A 17,485-nucleotide genomic window follows, 5' to 3' on the forward strand; every position below is an offset into this window, starting at 1 on the left:
CCTCTCATTCTCTCTCTCTTAAATAAATAAAATCTTTTTTTCTTTTTTAAAGATTTTATTTATTTATTTGAGACAGAGAGAATGAGAGAGACATAGAGCACATGAGAGGGGGGAGGGTCAGAGGGAGAAGCAGGCTCCCCGCCGAGCAGGGAGCCCGATGCGGGACTCGATCCCGGGACTCCAGGATCATGACCTGAGCCGAAGGCAGTCGCTTCACCAACTGAGCCACCCAGGCGCCCCAATAAATAAAATCTTTAAAAAAAAGAAACAGTTACGGAGTCCAATAGGAGGAGCAATACTTGGGAGGCACATCCTGCCATGGAGGCCTTGCACTTGTCTCCCTTGGCTGGAATGAAATCCCTGAGATACCTGCTTGGCGCCCTCCTTCAGGTGTGTATTCAAAGGTCCCTTTCTCAGTGAGGCTTCCCCAGGCCACCCTTTTCAAACCCTAACCGTTCTGACACACACCACACACTACCTCCCTTCTGGCTCTGTCTTATTTTTCTTCCTAGAACTTACCATCCAACCTTCTGTATTAGGTTTTTAGTTGGTGAACTCTTTGTCTCACTCACCCCAATAACATAAAAACACCATGAGTGTAAGGACTTTTGTTCCTTTTGTTCACTCTTGCATCCCATTGCCTAGTGCCCTGGCACATAAAGGTACTCAATTAATATTTGGTCAAAGAAGGAAGTACGAAAAGAAAGAAGGAAATTGAACTCTGGGAGGGGAAGAGGTGGGAGACAATACAGCGTTTACACTGGAACAAGAGGAAATCAGCTGTAGGAACAGCAGACAGAATATCTAATCTCTAACAAAATTCACCAAAGTTAAAGGCTTGATTCCAGTACCATAGTTTTTGTACTGTAACTCTGTGATGAAGTAATGTATCACGGACATGATGTCACTGCTTTCACAAGTGCTGCCCACAAAATGAGGGATCATCAACATGCTGGGGTATTTCTTTTTGAAATAATTCACCCAGTTGGCGACCAGAGTAGACTTCCCACAACCACGTTCTCCAGACAAGAGCAAAATAGACTTGTAAACTGGAAGAGGATTTATTCTGAAAAAAATAAAAGGGTAAAATGTAGTCAAGAATATTTACGAAGGAAGGGAGGGAGGGAGGAAGGGAGAAAAAATAGTCCTGCATCTCTCTCTAAGAGATATGAAATTATAGTCTCAACTTTGGCCTCACTTGGCTCCAAGTAAGTTATTTGCCCTCTGGGCTTTCGCTCTGTCCTATGTAAAATTAGAACAGTCGAGAGATGGTAACCTTAGAAGGCCCTTCCAGCTACACAGATCCTAGGGTTGTCCAATGTTAACCTGGGGTTCATCAAGGGCCCAACCTGCCCAAAGGCCCAGGGAGGGAGACTCTCCACAGCAGTCCACCGCCCTTGTATCTGCCCTGCTTATCCATAACTTCCTGAGGTCATAGCCACCATCGCCAGACTGGCCCTCCATATAACATCATATCAGGAGAGAATAAAAAATAGAAGCATTCATATGCCAGGGATTCCCATTAATCCTGATTCCCATGACACTGGAAATTACCACGACTATTAGTAACTCACTAAGACGTAGCCTGCTCCTCTACCAGAGTGTTGCAGCCCATAGTACTGCAGAAATGTGATTTCTCTGAACCGGCGTGAGCGCACCATAACCTGTCCCGTTGCTTAACTTTGGCGGTGAAGAACTCCCAGATATGCAGAGGATTCCCAGGTCCACTGGTATCACTACAGACAGATTCCAACCCTGTTCCTCACACATTTGTGATTTAATAAATATGTGCCTTGTGATTTTTTTATGGATGGAAGTTCCACGGAGGCAGTTACCAGGCTTACCTCACTCGTTATTAGCTTGTGACTGGCACAGTAACTGATCATAAATTGTTGAATGAGTGAATGAAATCAAATAAATAATCCTGACATTCGGGTTCAGCAAAGGAAGAGGATCAGTCTGAAGATCATTAAAATAGGAAACCTAAAGAAGGTTAGGATCATTAAATAGAAATTCTCCATAAGAATTCCACCTCCAGGGGCGCCTGGTGGCTCAGATGGTTAAGTGTCTGCCTTCGGCTCAGGTCATGATCTCAGGGTCCTGGAATCGAGTCCCGCGTCAGGCTCCCTGCTCAGCGGGGAGCCTCCTTCTCCCTCTGCCTCTCTCTCATGAATAAATAAAAAAAATCTTTAAAAAAAAAAAAAAAAGAGGGGCGCCTGGGTGGCTCAGTCGTTAAGCATCTGCCTTCGGCTCAGGTCATGATCCCAGGGTTCTGGGATCGAGCCCCGCATCAGGCTCCCTGCTCTGCCGGAGGCCTGCTTCTCCCTCTCCCACTCCCCCTGCTTGTGTTCCCTCTCTTGCTGTCTTTCTCTGTCAAATAAATAAATAAAATCTCAAAAAAAAAAAAAAGCAACTTGCTACTTTTCTAAACAATATCTTAGAAGAGTCAACCTTTAAAAAAAAAAAAAGAATTCCACCTCCATTATTATGAATTAGGAGTCAGTGTGTTACTGCTTTAATTGCATTGCCATCAAATTTGAATGGCAGAATCTGATTTTGTGTCCTACCTCCACCTTTGCCCTCTTTTGGTCTCTCCTCAGCCAAGCAGCCAGAGTTTGCTTGTCAAAATACATGACATAAGTCACTGCTCTGTGGTAAAAGTAGTAAAAAGCCCAAGTCCTTACAATGACCCATGAGACTAGACAAGACCCACACACCCCCCATCCATTACATGTCCACCCTCATTCCCTACCGCCCTCCCTACAGCCCTGACTTCCTTCCAGCTCCCTGGCCTCCCTGCCATTCCTCCAGCCTCGGGACCTCTGTGCATGCTGTTCCCTCTGTCTGGAATGCTTGTCCAATCCATATTTGCATAGCTTGCTCCCTCACCTGCTTCCAGTAGTTAGCCAAAGGCCACTTCTACCAGATAGCCTATTCCCTTTCAAGGTTTTATATTTTGCTCCATAGCGCACTAAAGGCATCGAACCCATTATATGTTTTCCATATTTGCCATGTTTGTTGCCTAGCTCCATAATGTAAGCTCTGTGGAGGCAGGGGGTTTTGTCTCTTTGTCCACTGCTACATTCCCTGTGTCTAGGACACTCCTTGGCTCTTGGCAGGTAAAACCAACGAAGGAAAAATACAAATAAAATACATCCACATAATTAGGCTAGGGTCTGAATGATTTCTTCTTAAGAACAAATAGAAAATGAAAACATTGCAAAGCAATCTGTGCTTATTGTTCCAGATGGTCAGTTGTTAAGACAATGTTTTGAAACTTCAAAAGAACACCCCTTTCTGTTACCTATACATGTGATTCAGGAACTTACAGTACAAAGTATTGTTTCCAAATGGCAAAGTCCTGTTTCCACACAGCTAATTTCAAAGGACTTGTTTCATTATTATACTTAATTGGGCACATTTGGACTCGTTTCATTGCAATAAAAATCATCAAATTTCTCATCTACTCTGAAATACTCAAATTATAACCTACGTGAGATATAATTCACATACCAAAATCTCACCATTTTACAGTGTACAACTCAGTGGTTTTTACTGTACTCACGTGGTTATATAAATACCACCACTAATTCCAAACCAATTTCAGCACCCCCGAAAGAAACTCCAGACCCACCAGGAGTCATTTCCTGTTTCTCCTCTTCTCTCATACCCTGGCAGCCACTAACCTACTTTCTGTCTCTATGGATTCTGTCTCTATGGATTTGCCTATTCAAACCTAAGATTTTTTTTTAACACATGACCTATATATTCAAACCCTGTTAAGTTTTAAAAGCCTTGCCCGAACTCCATGTTGTATTAACCAAATAACTCGTCTTCCTCTTGGCACGAGTTTCCAGAACCACAAAAATGTTGGTAGCTCTACACCTCAGTGGGCTAAAATGGTGGGTGCAGAGACTGGGGCAGAGGTGGTGGAGATGGTGGAGGGAGAGGGGCTGAGCCATCCCAGCCGCTGTGGTGGGTTTCTTTCAAAATACAAAACTCAGAAAATAAAGGAGATCTGTTGTAAGAAGAGGAGGAGGAGGAGGAGGAGGAAGAGGAGGATGGAAGAAAGAAAACTATCTCAAGAATCTCCCTATTTCTACGGGTGAGACAGAGAGGGACACTGTAGACAACCCGAATCCTACTTCACGTCCCAGCCTTTTCCTGCCTGGAGGTGATGAACAGAGTATGCCACCGTGCCAGGTGGGGAGAGATATAGGGGTTTTGATGTGGAGGACACTGGATAAAACAATGAGTGCATATGTTGGGTAAGATAATTCAGTTCCATACACAAACACAAATAATAATGTGGCCCAGAGTAGGCAGTCAATGAGCGTTAGCTGAATATCTTAATGTAATTAATAATGAGCTGATGATGTATGTGGAAGCTCTTTGTAAAATATACAACACTGTACAGATGCATTATTTATTTTTCCTGATCTAATTTCTTCTCCTTAAAGTCATTCCATCATTGTCAGGAATTACTTAGACCAACTGAGATCAGGGGTGCGCGGTGGGGAGGCAAGCTCTGCCCTCCAGAGTTTATAATCTCCTTGAGGAGACTAGAAGAAAGGAAGTGAAATAGCCAGGAAAACTTTGCAAACGCAGAGTGATATCTGATAAGGAAATTCTAAACCAAGGGTGGCTTTTCAGGGGCCTCTCTTGCAGGAAAGGATGGGCACAGAAAAGGGGAGGTGGGGGAAGACAGTTGAAATTTGAGGGATCATATTCACTCAAGACAGGCTGTTTTGCTCAAGCCTAAAAAGGCTGGAGATTTCTTGATATCTTACCTGAGAATAGAGTCTAAACTGGAACCTGCTGCGGCACTGTTAAAATCAAATCCCACATCCTTTAAGGCAAATCTTTCCAAGATTTCGAAGGTTCTACTTGATTCCTTGGAAATAACAAACACTTGCTTGCACTTCTCAGTAAACTCTTCATGATAGAAACGTTCAAAGTTGTGCTTATAGTCTTTATAGACAAAAAAATAAGTTTTAGTACCTTAGATTTATTTCACATTTTCCATTACATATGGTTATTATAAATGCCCAGGAAGGTATCTCCCCTTCTGTATCCGTATCACCTTCTTTTTATGTTGGCACCATATTTCACAGCCCATTACGTATTCTAATGAAAGCAGACAATAGGCAAGTAATTTAATCTTCCTAAAGCTATTTGTATATGAAATCCTACGTAGGATTCTAAGTTATTTCTTGACCTCAGAATAACAAGGGCCCCCCCAAAAAAAATCAAAAACTGGATTTGCTAAATACATCTCCTCATCTTTTTTAGATTGTTATCTAAGTATGAAGTTACCTAATTCAATCTTGTGGCAAATGTATATATGTCTATCCATGGCAGGGGTTGGGAGAACGGGGTGTATTTTTGGACAAGATGCCCTAATACAATGACAACCATGGGTACAGATGTAATTCTGCCATTGGGCAAGTCCCTTAAACTCTCTGGTAAAATAAGGGGCAGGGCTAGATGCTTGGATCTCTGAGCGATTCCTTCTTGTTTCAATTTACTGTAATTCTAAACTCATAGTTTAATTAAAGTCAAGGTGTTCTGGACTGCCAAAATGCCCTTCTGTCTCTGAAGACACTTATATCCCCCAAGGTTTTGTTTTCGCTTTTAATGGAGGGAGGCTGTTATGCAAGAAAATGAACGCTAGGTAGGTTGACCTGGTAGGTTCCCAAGATGCCCCTTGTGCCTCCACAGTTAACTGGGTTGCCCTCTGGTTCTGGTTAAAGCCAAATAGATCTGGAAGACCTACAGTCTGGCCAAAATCAGCTTCAAATTTCAAGATCTTAGACAGAATTGGGAATGATCCCACAGTTGCCTGGGTCTCTTGAGATAAACCTGAACCTCACCCACTAAACTCAAGTATCTTCAAGGACCTCAGAAGTGTTTCTATGTGTTAAGAGCATAAACCAATAGCTCTACATTGCCTTACAATAACCACCGGCTTCCCAAATGGCCTTTTGTTAACTGCCCCCCAACCCCATCAGATTTTGGAACTACCTGGGTGACTAGAGGGTAGCAAAAATACAGAAGAAAAATAATATAGCACTTCTAAAGCCTTTTTTATAATTCTGTAACTTCTAATTCACACATTCAGTCCACATATTATACATTCAAAACTTAAGTGTAAAGCAACCTAATTTTTCAATAACTAAAATCAAAGGCTAAGGAGAATACGATGGAGAAATACCTTTGTCTCTAACCCAAATACACAGACAGACTTGATTCTTGAGCACATTAGGAAATATTAATCTATAAATGCAGGTCAGATTGAGATTAGTCAAAGAAAATCACTATTAACCATATTTCAAGCTTTAGCCAAATGCATATATTCTTCCAGGACTCATTTGTTGCTATTCGTTCTCATCAGCTATTTACTCTGTGCCTAATATGCGTCAGGCACTGTTTTTAGCTATTTTACACACATTATTACTCTCAAGGCGGCTAATGTTAACTCATTATGTAGAAGAAGAAACTAAGGCTTACCAATATTGTCATTTGCTCAAGGTCACACACAGCTAGGAACTGAAAAACCTGAGATCGTGTGTGTCCTTAGACATTCTAAAACTCCAAGCTTGTAGTAAATATTCAGGATATTTTTTGACACTCAACCACTCACCCTACCCTAGTTTCCATAACAGCCCCAGATTACCATCCGGTATCCCACCTGTCCCAACTCTCAGTTCATGTTATTCCAGTGGGTCTGACTCCACCTCCAGCTCAAGGGGGCACATGACCCAGGATGAGCCAATCAGAGCATCACCTGGCACCAGTGATTAAGTCAGATACAAGCATATGGTCCCAGGCAGGCTAATCAGAGACAGAAAGACTCGATGCTCGGACTTTGAGCCACTTCTGCTGGACTTGAACATGCAGCTACTACAGCCATCTTCCTTCCACGATGGAGGAGCCACCGAATTGCGGCAGTATCAGGAGAGCAGAGCCATGCTGAGAAATAGTAAGAAACCAGGGCAGGTAATATCTTTTGAGCCACTGGTTGAAACCTGAGCTGAACCAGACCTAATCCTAGGCTTTAAAGTTATATAAGCTAATAAATTCCCTTTTTGTTAAAGCCAATTTGAGTCACCTGCAACCCAAAGAGATGATTGACACAATATTCTTTTCCAGGACTCCAAAAGGATTTGGCTTGTAGGCAGAGTTGATCGGCACCAGTGGGATTTCACCACCCACCTCCCTCCCCACCAACACTGCATTCGAATGAGTTTAGGTGAGTCAACTCTGTCCGTTCAGTTCGCCGCAGATCCACCTGCTCCCTATCATAAGGACCATTGCCTACCTGGCCCCTGAAATCATTTGGGAATGCACCACCTGCCGTCACTTTGCAATCTCACATTCACTGGGCCCTTACAACAGTAATTCATAACCTTTTTTAGGTCACTGAAAAAGGTCACTCTCATTGAAAGGTCATTCTCACCTTTTGAGAATCTGATCAAAGACACAGGCCATCTTCTTACATTCTTATGCATGTAAACATACTATTTTTTATGTAATTTTAAGGGCACCACGGACCCCTCCCAAAGTCTGTCTAGGTGAAAAATCTCTGCCATACTCTAATATTGCTCTGCCATTTCTTTCTATGTGTCTACAAGACACTGCTTTCAAAAATAAATGTAATCACTTCATTTAGAGGCAGAATGGCAAGCTGTGCTTCTCAGACTTTATGTGTATGCAACCCACCTGGTCATCTTATTAAAATGTAAACTCTTATTCAGTAGTTTTGGAATGCTTCTCTAGCAAGCTCCTAGGTAATGCTGAGGCTGCCGGTCCACGGATTACTGAGTAGTAAGGGTGAATGATGTTTAGCAGTATCCCTGACCTCCACCCCTTAAGATGCCAGGAGCACTCCCCCCAATTCTGCCACCAAAATGACTTCAGACGAGGCCAAATGTCCCGTAGGGGGACTGCCAGATATTTGAGGTCTTCTCCGAGCTCCTGGACTTCCTAAATAATCTTCCATGATCCTTTATTTGCTCTAATTTCCAGTTTCAAAAATCTTCAAGTGGAGAAATGCATGTTATAGAAATATGGTAACAATTTTAAATGCTTAGGGTATATTTTCAATCATTTCAAAAGTCCTCTTACAAGGAAGACATGCAAAACATATTAACTTTATGTTGATAATAGACTTAGCTATCTCCATAGTTACTCACCCATATTTTCAATCATTAAAGTGGCTGGGTAAAGTTGTTCTATCACAACTGACCAGTCCTTGAAAACCAGCTCACCCAACTCGTGGAGATCTTTATAAAATCGGACAGGGAGTCCTTTGCTAATAATCTTGGCCTTAAGTTTTCCGATCTTTAATTTTTCTTCGTCATTCAGAGAGCCTGAGGACAGCCTCTCTTTTTCCTCATCTAAAGTCTTCAGCAGCGTGGTTCCGGTCCTAAAGTAAAAATACTGAAATTGAGACTCATTCAGAAATGCTGCTTGGATGATCTCAAGCTCCGTCAAACTGTAGTTGGGACTCTCCAGGACCCAAGGATAACCATTTTTTGCAGCAACATAGAGATTCTGCTCTACTGTGGATAAACTTGACAAGTCAGTTGCTTTGGAGAACAGTAAAGGCACGTACTCAGGGAGAAAGTCCCCATATGTCTGACCCAGCATGCAGATGAAAAAGGGAAAGCAGGTGTTCACATAGTCGAGACAGAGCTTCAGATACTGGGAGTGGAGACAAGAATGCTGTCTAAACAGGTTGGAGGATAAGGGTGGCGGGGCCATCAACGCCGGCCACCTCAGGTCTACGGCTTTGAAATATGTGCCCCGGGAACTGCAGAGTTCATTAAGCTGAGGAAATATGTAGTTTGCCAAAAAGTCTCTGTCTTCTTGAAAGTCATTCAGAGTTGAGCAGATGTAAGGCTGAATGGGTTTCTGGAACTTTAAAACAAATTGGGCATACCTGTCTACATTTGCCTTCTGGCTTATTTCACTTTGCTCAGGGGATGACATCATGCTTAAAATATAACCATTTTCATCCTGGCATAGCTACCAACATCCGCTGCTTCTGAAACTTCCTCCTAATTATGTTAGCTGCAAACGCTCTGAGAACTTCCCCCAAAATGGTTTCTTTCTTATTGACCTGTGAAGGTGAGAGGTGTCAACCAACGGACAGATCAGAGTTGAAAATCTAGTTTAAGACTGAAAAAGAAAAAAAACATTCATTTTAGGATTAAAGGAAGTTCCCATTTCTCCTCGTCTCCCTCAAAGCTTTTGCTGAGGAGCTGAGAACCACGAGGTGGGCAAGCACTGGACACAAGGCTCTCCCCCTTTCCCCAGCCTACCATTCCACCTTCCCAGTATTCCTTCCACCCACTGCTACTGCTGCTCCCTATAAATCTGGAAATCCTGCAAGGGGACTTCCTGAGAGTGTGAAAAGGAAGACAAACCCAGAGAAGGATCCTCATGTGTCTAGGAGCAGAATTAGCCAAGACCCATGACCAAGACCAGAAGCAAGAATGAACAGGTATGAAGTTGAGGTCAGGATAAGAAGATATCAAAGTGTCACAAGGCCCAAGACCAGTAATGCACCTGGCATGTGAGAGACACAAGGAAGTTGGGATCAAAGACCTTCACAGAGTTCTGTGATTTTTTTTTTTTTAATCTAAAGTTGAGCAGACTCATACAAATTCCACCCACCTACATGAGCTGGGAATTCAAATCCACTAAGCTAATGATAAAACACACACCCTCCAACACTGACGTAGATATGCTTGCACCTTGCTCAGAAGCAAAAAAATTAAATGAAAACGACCGTTTTTTATGAGCTTTTTCTTAATGCAACTCATTTTCATACCAAGCATTATTTTTTTTTTGCCTCCACCTAAGTAGAAACATCATGTTACCATGTATAGGGCAATTTTTCATCACAATCACCTGACAAGAATAATGCAGTACCTTTTTAAAAAGTGTTAACCCTTTTGCTTTTAATTGTCACTATAGTTCATAATAGATAATATTGCCACCCTACTTTACAGACAAAGAAACAAAAGTTCAAACAGGATAAGCAACATGTCCAAAGTCACTTGGCTAGTGAGTGGAGAGCAGGTATCTAAACACAGGTTAGCCTGACTCCAGAACAAATACTTTATAGTGTCTATATATTATAGAGATAATGAAATCCCTTAAATCAATGGATGGAAGCACCTATCCAATAAATGATATTGTAATAAATAGGTGGCAATTTGAAAAAAAAAGGTTTAAGCTGTACTCTCACACTACTGCACCCCCCCCAAAAAAAAAATCTTTAAAAAATGACAGAATAGGTGTCCTGGGTGCTTTATTAACAGACTTCTCTCCAGCCAAGTAGGAAGCTAGAATTAGATTATCAGCCCTTGCAAATATTCACCTTCTCCTAGTCCCATACAATCAGAGGTCATTTCTATTTTGGTCTGTACCATGTCCTCAACGCCTAGTATAATGACTGGCTAATATTTGTTGAATGAAAAAAATATATAATTAAATATTTACCAAACCTGGAGAGGACTTCCAAAACTTATAAGCTATAGAAGAAATCACAAAGGATGGACAGATATGGTTACATTTTGAAAAGATGTAAAAGGCAATCAATGGACTGTAAAAAAATATTTGCCACAAATAAGTAAGTATACCTTTATTCTAAAAAAAAAAAATACTGGCATCCTAGTAGACATATAAGCAAAAGATACAGATAAAAAGAAAAAACAATACAAGAATACATATAAAAGCACATGCAGTCTTTCTAGAATTAAAAAAAAAACTTTAAAGCAATGATATAGATTGTTTTAAGTATAAGTATGTTAACACTGGTGAAACTTTTATCTCATATACAGCTATGGAACTGTAAACTGGTAATTTTGGAAAGCTATTGGAAGGTATATTTAGAAAATAAATGACAATATATTTCAAAATATATTAAAGTATTTACAATTTTTGACTCAGTGATTCTACTTTCTGGAATCACTCCAAGGAATTAATCAAAATAGCGAAAAACTATAGCCATTAAGATGCCATTACATTGTTTATGATAGAAAAAAATGATAAAAGAAAGCAAGCAAACTAAGTGGTCTTTGCTTTGCTAAGGGAATAACCACAGATGGCAGGTTGTACATCTGTTAAAAAGACAGTTACGGACTTCTGCTTGTAGCCATGATAGAATAATAGGGACTAGACTTACCTATCCTCTTCAGAAAATTAGAAAACTAGACAAAATATAATAGCTTTTTTCAGATATTAGATCTCAGGCAGTATGGGAGTGTGAATCCTGAGAGACATGAACTAGGGAAGTTTATCAGAAAAAGAAGACTTCAGAACAAAGAGTATTACTAGGAATAGAGAGTGACGTTACATAATGATAAAGCAGTCAGTCCACCAAAAAGACGTAATAATCCTAAGAGTGTATGCACCTAACAACAGAGCTCCAAAATATACAAAGCAAAAACTGGCAGAAATGAAAGGAGAAACAGACAAACCCTTAACACAGTTAGAGATTTCAACATTCCCATTCATATATTATGTATTTCATGCTACAACAGCAGAGTTGAGCAGTGGAGCCTGTGAGCAGGCTTTGAGTACAAAGCCTGAAATATTTTCTATCTGGCCCTTTAAATGATATTCCCTGACCTCCATTCTGGGCTACAAACCAAAATCATCAAATCTGAAAGAACTGAAACCATATAAAGTATGCTCTCTAACCACAATAGTTAAATTAAATTAGAAATGAATAGAAAGATACTTGAAAAATTCACAAATTTTGAGAATTAAACATTTCATTTCTAAATTTCTAAACTTGTGGGTGGAAAAGAAAGTAAAAAGAAAAATTAGAACAGTGATAGAAAGCAGATTACTGCTTGCCTGGTGGAGAGTGGGGAAGGAAATAACTTGGAAGGGTCACGAAGGAACTCTTTAGGGCAATGGAATTTTTTTTTTTTTAAGATTTTATTTATTTATGAGAGAGAGAGAGAGCATGAGCAGGCGGGCAGGGGCAGTGAGAGAAGCAGACTCCGCGCTGAGTGGGAGCCCGATGTGGGGCTCAATGTGGGGCTTGATCCCAGGACCCTGAAATCATGACCTGAGCCGAAAGCGGATGCTTGCTTAACTGATTGAGCCACTCAGGCGCCCTGGGAATTTTAATTATAGTGGTTAGGTATAGGCATTCATCAAAATTTATCAACTGAACATTTAAAATGGGTGCATTTAGGGGCGCCTGAGTGGCTCAGTTGGTTAAGCGGCTGCCTTCGGCTCAGGTCATGATCCCAGGGTCCTGGGATCGAGCCCCGCATCGGGCTCCCTGCTCGGTGGAGAGCCTGCTTCTCCCTCTCCCTCTGTCTGTTGCTCTGCCTACTTGTGCTCTATCTCTGTTAAATAAATAAATAAAAATCTTTAAAATAAAATAAAATGGGTGCATTTAAATTTTATATAAATTATACTGAATTAAAGTTATTTCTTAAAGAGTCTGAGAACTAGCAAGAGGAAAATATTTATAAGGGTTAGGTAAAAAGAAAAAAAACTATAGGCCATAGAAGACCAATTCCCTGGATTCAAGTTCTTATAGCAAGTTTCTTAATTTTACCATGCTTCAGTTTCCTCATCTGCAAAATAGGGATAACAGTATCTATATCATAAAATAGTTCAGAAGATCAAACATGTAAAATGCTAAGAATACCCATAAAAAATATTCAATGAATGTTAACTATCATTATTAGAAAAAATGCACACGAGAAAAAAACAGGAAAGAAAAATGATATGGTAGCTGTTTAAGAATGGCTAATTATGGCAGATTGTAGTGTCTCTATTTCTCTAATCAAAATGACTGTAAATTGTAGCTTTATTGTTTTAATTTTTTAAATTAAAAAATCATAATTTCTACGGGCACCTGGCTGGCTCAGTTGGCAGAGTATGCAACTCTTGGTCTCGGGGTTGTGGGTTCAAGCCCCATACTGGGTGTAGAGATTGCTTAAAAATAAAATCTTAGGGCGCCTGGGTGGCTCAGTTGGTTAAGTGACTGCCTTCGGCTCAGGTCATGATCCTGGAGTCCCGGGATCGAGTCCCGCATCGGGCTTCCTGCTCGGCGGGGAGTCTGCTTCTCCCTCTGACCCTCCTCTGTCTCATGCTCTCTGTCTCTCATTCTCTCTCTCAAATAAATAAATAAAATCTTTAAAAAAATAAATAAAATAAAATCTTAGGGGCACCTGGGTGGTTCAGTCTGTTAAACATCTGCCTTTGGCTCAGGTCTTGATCTCAGGGTCCTGGGATGGAGCCCCGCATCAGGCTCCCTGCTCAGTGGGAAGTCTGCTTGTCCCTCTCCTGCCCCTCCCGCCCCTGCTCATGCTCGTGTGCGCGCTCTCTCTCTCTCTCAAATAAATAAAAATCTTTTTTAAAAATCTTAAAAAAAGATAAAATAAAAAATAATAATCTCCACACCTTGCTCTACAACTGCTAATAATGAGCCTTCCCAGTTTTTGCAGAAATAGGGGATTAAGGTGGGGGAGAGTGGGAGCAAAAGGAACTTAAATGGAAGGAGTTATTTTTGAATGGAAAGAAAATATAGAAAATACATGACTTCTAATTTTTTTTAAAGATTTTATTTATTTATTCATGAGAGATAGAGAGAGAGAGAGGCAGAGGCAGAGGGAGAAGCAGGCTCCCCGCGGAGCAGGGAGCCCGATGCGGGACTCGATCCCAGGACCCTGGGATCATGACCCGAGCCGAAGGCAGACGCTTAACCGACTGAGCCACCCAGGCGTCCCCATGACTTCTAATTTTTAAAACAATTTAATACAAAAAAAAATTTTAACTGGAAGCTTCATTATAACCATAAGTGCAAAACACTTATCATATGCCACAAATAGATAGTAGCTATAAAAATAAATGCATTAAAAAGCAAACTGAAAAACTTCTAGTTAGATACACTTCTCTTTTTACTGAATAGATTAACATGTATTTATTAGGGAGACATTTAAGACAAACTTGTACCAAACTAGCTTTCTCTTGGCCTAATCAAAAAGACTGAAGTAGAATTGAAAGGTCCAACATCTGCACCAGGGAATCAAAGTTATTTAATATCTGTCCCTGGCCCATCTGATAGCAGTAAGGGGAATGAGAGTGGGTACGCCCCTGGAGGTTGAACATGGGTGTTAGAGTCATATAAACCCTGCCTCAAACTGACTCTGACACCGGTAAATCTAGAAATGAGGACCACACCCTCGTGACAGGATTAAATGAGACCTGGCCTAATAAGCACCTAATTGTGCTAAAAATTTGTTTTAACCCTGCTAAAATGGACTTCTCGTAAAGAAATATCCTTCTCAACAGATTTCTTAAGCAAGTTATCACTGTTTAATTTATTTATAATCTACAAGGTCCATACTAAGCCCTCAATGTTTGCTATTCCCATTGCTGTCAATGTTAATATTACCTTTACCGCAAATGTTTGCTTTCATATTTTGTGATAAAGCAGCCTCAACAGCATTGCTCCATATATCACTGTATTTAGTTACTATGAGAATATCTATTAACTGGTCAAAAGTTCCTCTGACCTTTTACAGAAATTTCTCTCAATCTTTTAAGGCTTAGAAATTTCTATACTCAGGGGCGCCTGGGTGGCTTAGTTGGTTAAGCGACTGCCTGCGGCTTGGGTCATGATCCTGGAGTCCCTGGATTGAGTCCCACATCAGGCTCCCTGCTCGGCAGGGAGTCTGCTTCTCCCTCTGACCCTCCCCCCTCTCATGTGCTCTCTCTCTCATTCTCTCTCTAATAAATAAATAAAAATCTTTAAAAAAAAAAAAAGAAATTTCTATATTCAAATGCCACACCCCCTGCTCCCCACCCACAATGACCGCAGGTTCTAACTTTAGTAATTTTACCCGTGACAGCCCCAAATTTTTTTAAGCTTCTAATGCTTAAAATGTCAATGGTGGGAATGTAAATTAGTGCAACTATTCTAGAGGGCAATTTTTAGTGTCAAAATCCTTTCATAACAAGTCATATTTTTTACCAAGCATTCCAATTTTAAAAATTCATTTTGTATATAAGGATTTATCAATAAGGATTTTCATTGCAGCAATATTTATGATGGTTTAAAAACTGGTTATAAACTAAAGTCCTAACAATAATAAATTGGACAATTACAGGGTAGTCATGACATGAAACAGTGTATATCCATTAAGAGATAGCTTGTAAAAATGTTTATATGGGCAAAAGTTTACCATATACTGACATGTGAAAAAGAAAGTTTTGAAACAGTATTATTGTGTGATTCCAATCTTAATTTAAAAATGTATGTTAAATTTTAATGCAGATACTAAGATGCTAATAGTGATATATCTCATTAAGGCATCTCTTATTTTAATTTTCTTCTTTGACCCTTTTTTTAATTTTCAAATTTTTTTATAATACACATTCATGACTTTTAAAATCATAAAAAAAAATTTTTTTTAAAGCGTTTCAAACTCTTTAAGAAGTAGTCAAGAGGTATGTGGTGGCTAGAACAATGTAAGAAATTTTTAAAATATGAATAGTTCTACTTTGATCCACCAATACCTACATTATTTAATTTCTCGGGACCTCAAATTTCTTAAGCTGTTTTTTAAAAAGGAGGTGGGGGGGGACGCTTCATATGGGAGATAAATTGGTATAGCCTTTTTTCAGAGGAATTGGTAAATACCCATAGAATTTTGAATGCACATATGCTTTAATCTATTCCAAAACTAAATATTTATCTTCCAGATAAAAATAAAAAACCTGTGCATATTAAAGCATTCTCTGCAGCATGGACTGTAATAGCAAGAGACTGGAAACAATACAAATGCCTATCAAATAGGAAAGATTAAAAAGAATGAGACATCAAAGAGGTATTAAGTGGATTAAGCTGATGTGTATTGTTTCATTTATCTTTAAAGAAAATCAAAATTTTCATCTTTAATTTTACCACACACGTACTTTGCACACATACAAAGGTCTGGAAGGAACCTCTATCAGTACTGACCTCTACAGAATAAGAACAATGAGGTGGGAGAAACCTAGAACTTTTTACCTTTGACCTATACTTCCCTATACCAACTGGGCACTTTTTTAAACCATGAAAATATATTTATTATTTAAAACTGAAAGGGAAAGTTGTAGAACTACATGATTTCCAAGATTCCTTCCAGCTCTAAAACTCTATTTGGTCCCTAATGTAAATTATCATCAACATGGCTGATTGGATCATGCAAAATATCAACTTACCACAACTTAAAATGTAACAAATCTTATTTGAAGTTCAATTCCTTTTACACTCTGCTAGTGTCCAAAGCTGATAGAAGACAATTAGATATTTTTTAATTGACCTATTTTTCTAAAGCAGACTCTAGGGAGATATTTGTTTTTAATTACTAGAACATAAAATATAAACTGTAAGACTACAGGTGAATTTAATTTAAAACAGGTGTAGGAGCAGCTGGGTGGCTCAGTCAGTTAAGCATCTGACTATGATCTCAGCTCAGGTCTCAATCTCACCATCATGAGTCCAAACCCTGCACTGGGCTCCACGCTGTGTGTGGAGCCTACTTAAAAAGGGAGGGGGAGGCGCCTGGGTGGCTCAGTCAGTTAAGCAACTGCCTTCTGCTCAGGTCATGATCCTAGGGTCCTGGGATTGAGCCCTGAGTAGGGCTCCCTGCTCAGTTTAGAGCCTGCATCTCCCTTTCTCTCTGCTGCTCCCCCTGCTTGTGCACTCTCATGTGCTCTCTCTATCAAATAAATAAAATCTTTTTTAAAAAAACAGGTTTAGACTTTCTAATTGCATAAGAAAGTTATGGCACCCAGAGATTTTATTAGCAAATGCAGGTAACCATTTTATAAATCCAAAGTCAATTCTCAAGCAAGCTAATCTGGTGTAAGCTGGGGCCAGGTATAGGGAAAAGATCACAAATATTCCAAAATCACAGCTAAAACTAGTCAAAAATAAGATATAATATAAACTATAGTTACATTAAATATTTAGAAACACATTTATTGTTCTATAGCCAAAATAATACAAGTTCTAGTTTGGAAATATTACATAAATTACTTGATGAAAAACCACTCAGAAGTTAATATAAGAAAATAATTACGGCTGTTTAATGTCTTCCCTAAAATCTCTCTTTTTTTTTTGAAACCTTCAAATAGGACCAAGGCGTTCTGTATCTGCCATGTGGAGCCGCATCTACCTGTACAATTTACTATGATGGACAATGTGAGGCAGACAATCCTTCGGCCAGAACAACTAGAGAAGCTAGATAAGATACTTGAGAATTTGTTTAAAGGCATCAAGATTTTGTAGTGATCCGAAGGAGTACATGCACCCCAATGTTTATAGCAGCAATGTCCACAATAGCCAAACTATGGAAAAAGCCAAGATGTCCATCAACAGATGAATGCATAAAGAAGATGTGATGTATATACACACAATGGAATATTATGCAGCTATCAAAAAATGAAATCTTGC

At 39.8% G+C, this 17,485-nt stretch overlaps 1 protein-coding gene across 1 annotated transcript in view; it reads right to left on the reverse strand.

Annotated features, from left to right (window-relative positions):
* Window positions 1-9,116, reverse strand: part of LOC102750641 (putative tetratricopeptide repeat protein 41) — a 76,068-nt gene extending 66,952 nt beyond the window's left edge. Inside the window, exons 1-3 of the mRNA XM_081822306.1 lie at window positions 8,196-9,116; window positions 4,791-4,971; window positions 852-1,066 (exon numbers count right to left, since the gene is read on the reverse strand). Coding sequence (XP_081678432.1) covers window positions 852-1,066; window positions 4,791-4,971; window positions 8,196-8,997 — 1,198 coding nt within the window. The 5' untranslated portion in view covers window positions 8,998-9,116. The remainder of the gene's footprint in view (window positions 1-851; window positions 1,067-4,790; window positions 4,972-8,195) is intronic.
* Between the last annotated feature and the right edge of the window lie 8,369 nt (window positions 9,117-17,485).

The sequence above is a fragment of the Leptonychotes weddellii genome, chromosome 5, assembly GCF_054177405.1.
Source record: "Leptonychotes weddellii isolate Sample4059 chromosome 5, ASM5417740v2, whole genome shotgun sequence".
In the NCBI taxonomy this organism is placed as follows: domain Eukaryota; kingdom Metazoa; phylum Chordata; class Mammalia; order Carnivora; family Phocidae; genus Leptonychotes; species Leptonychotes weddellii.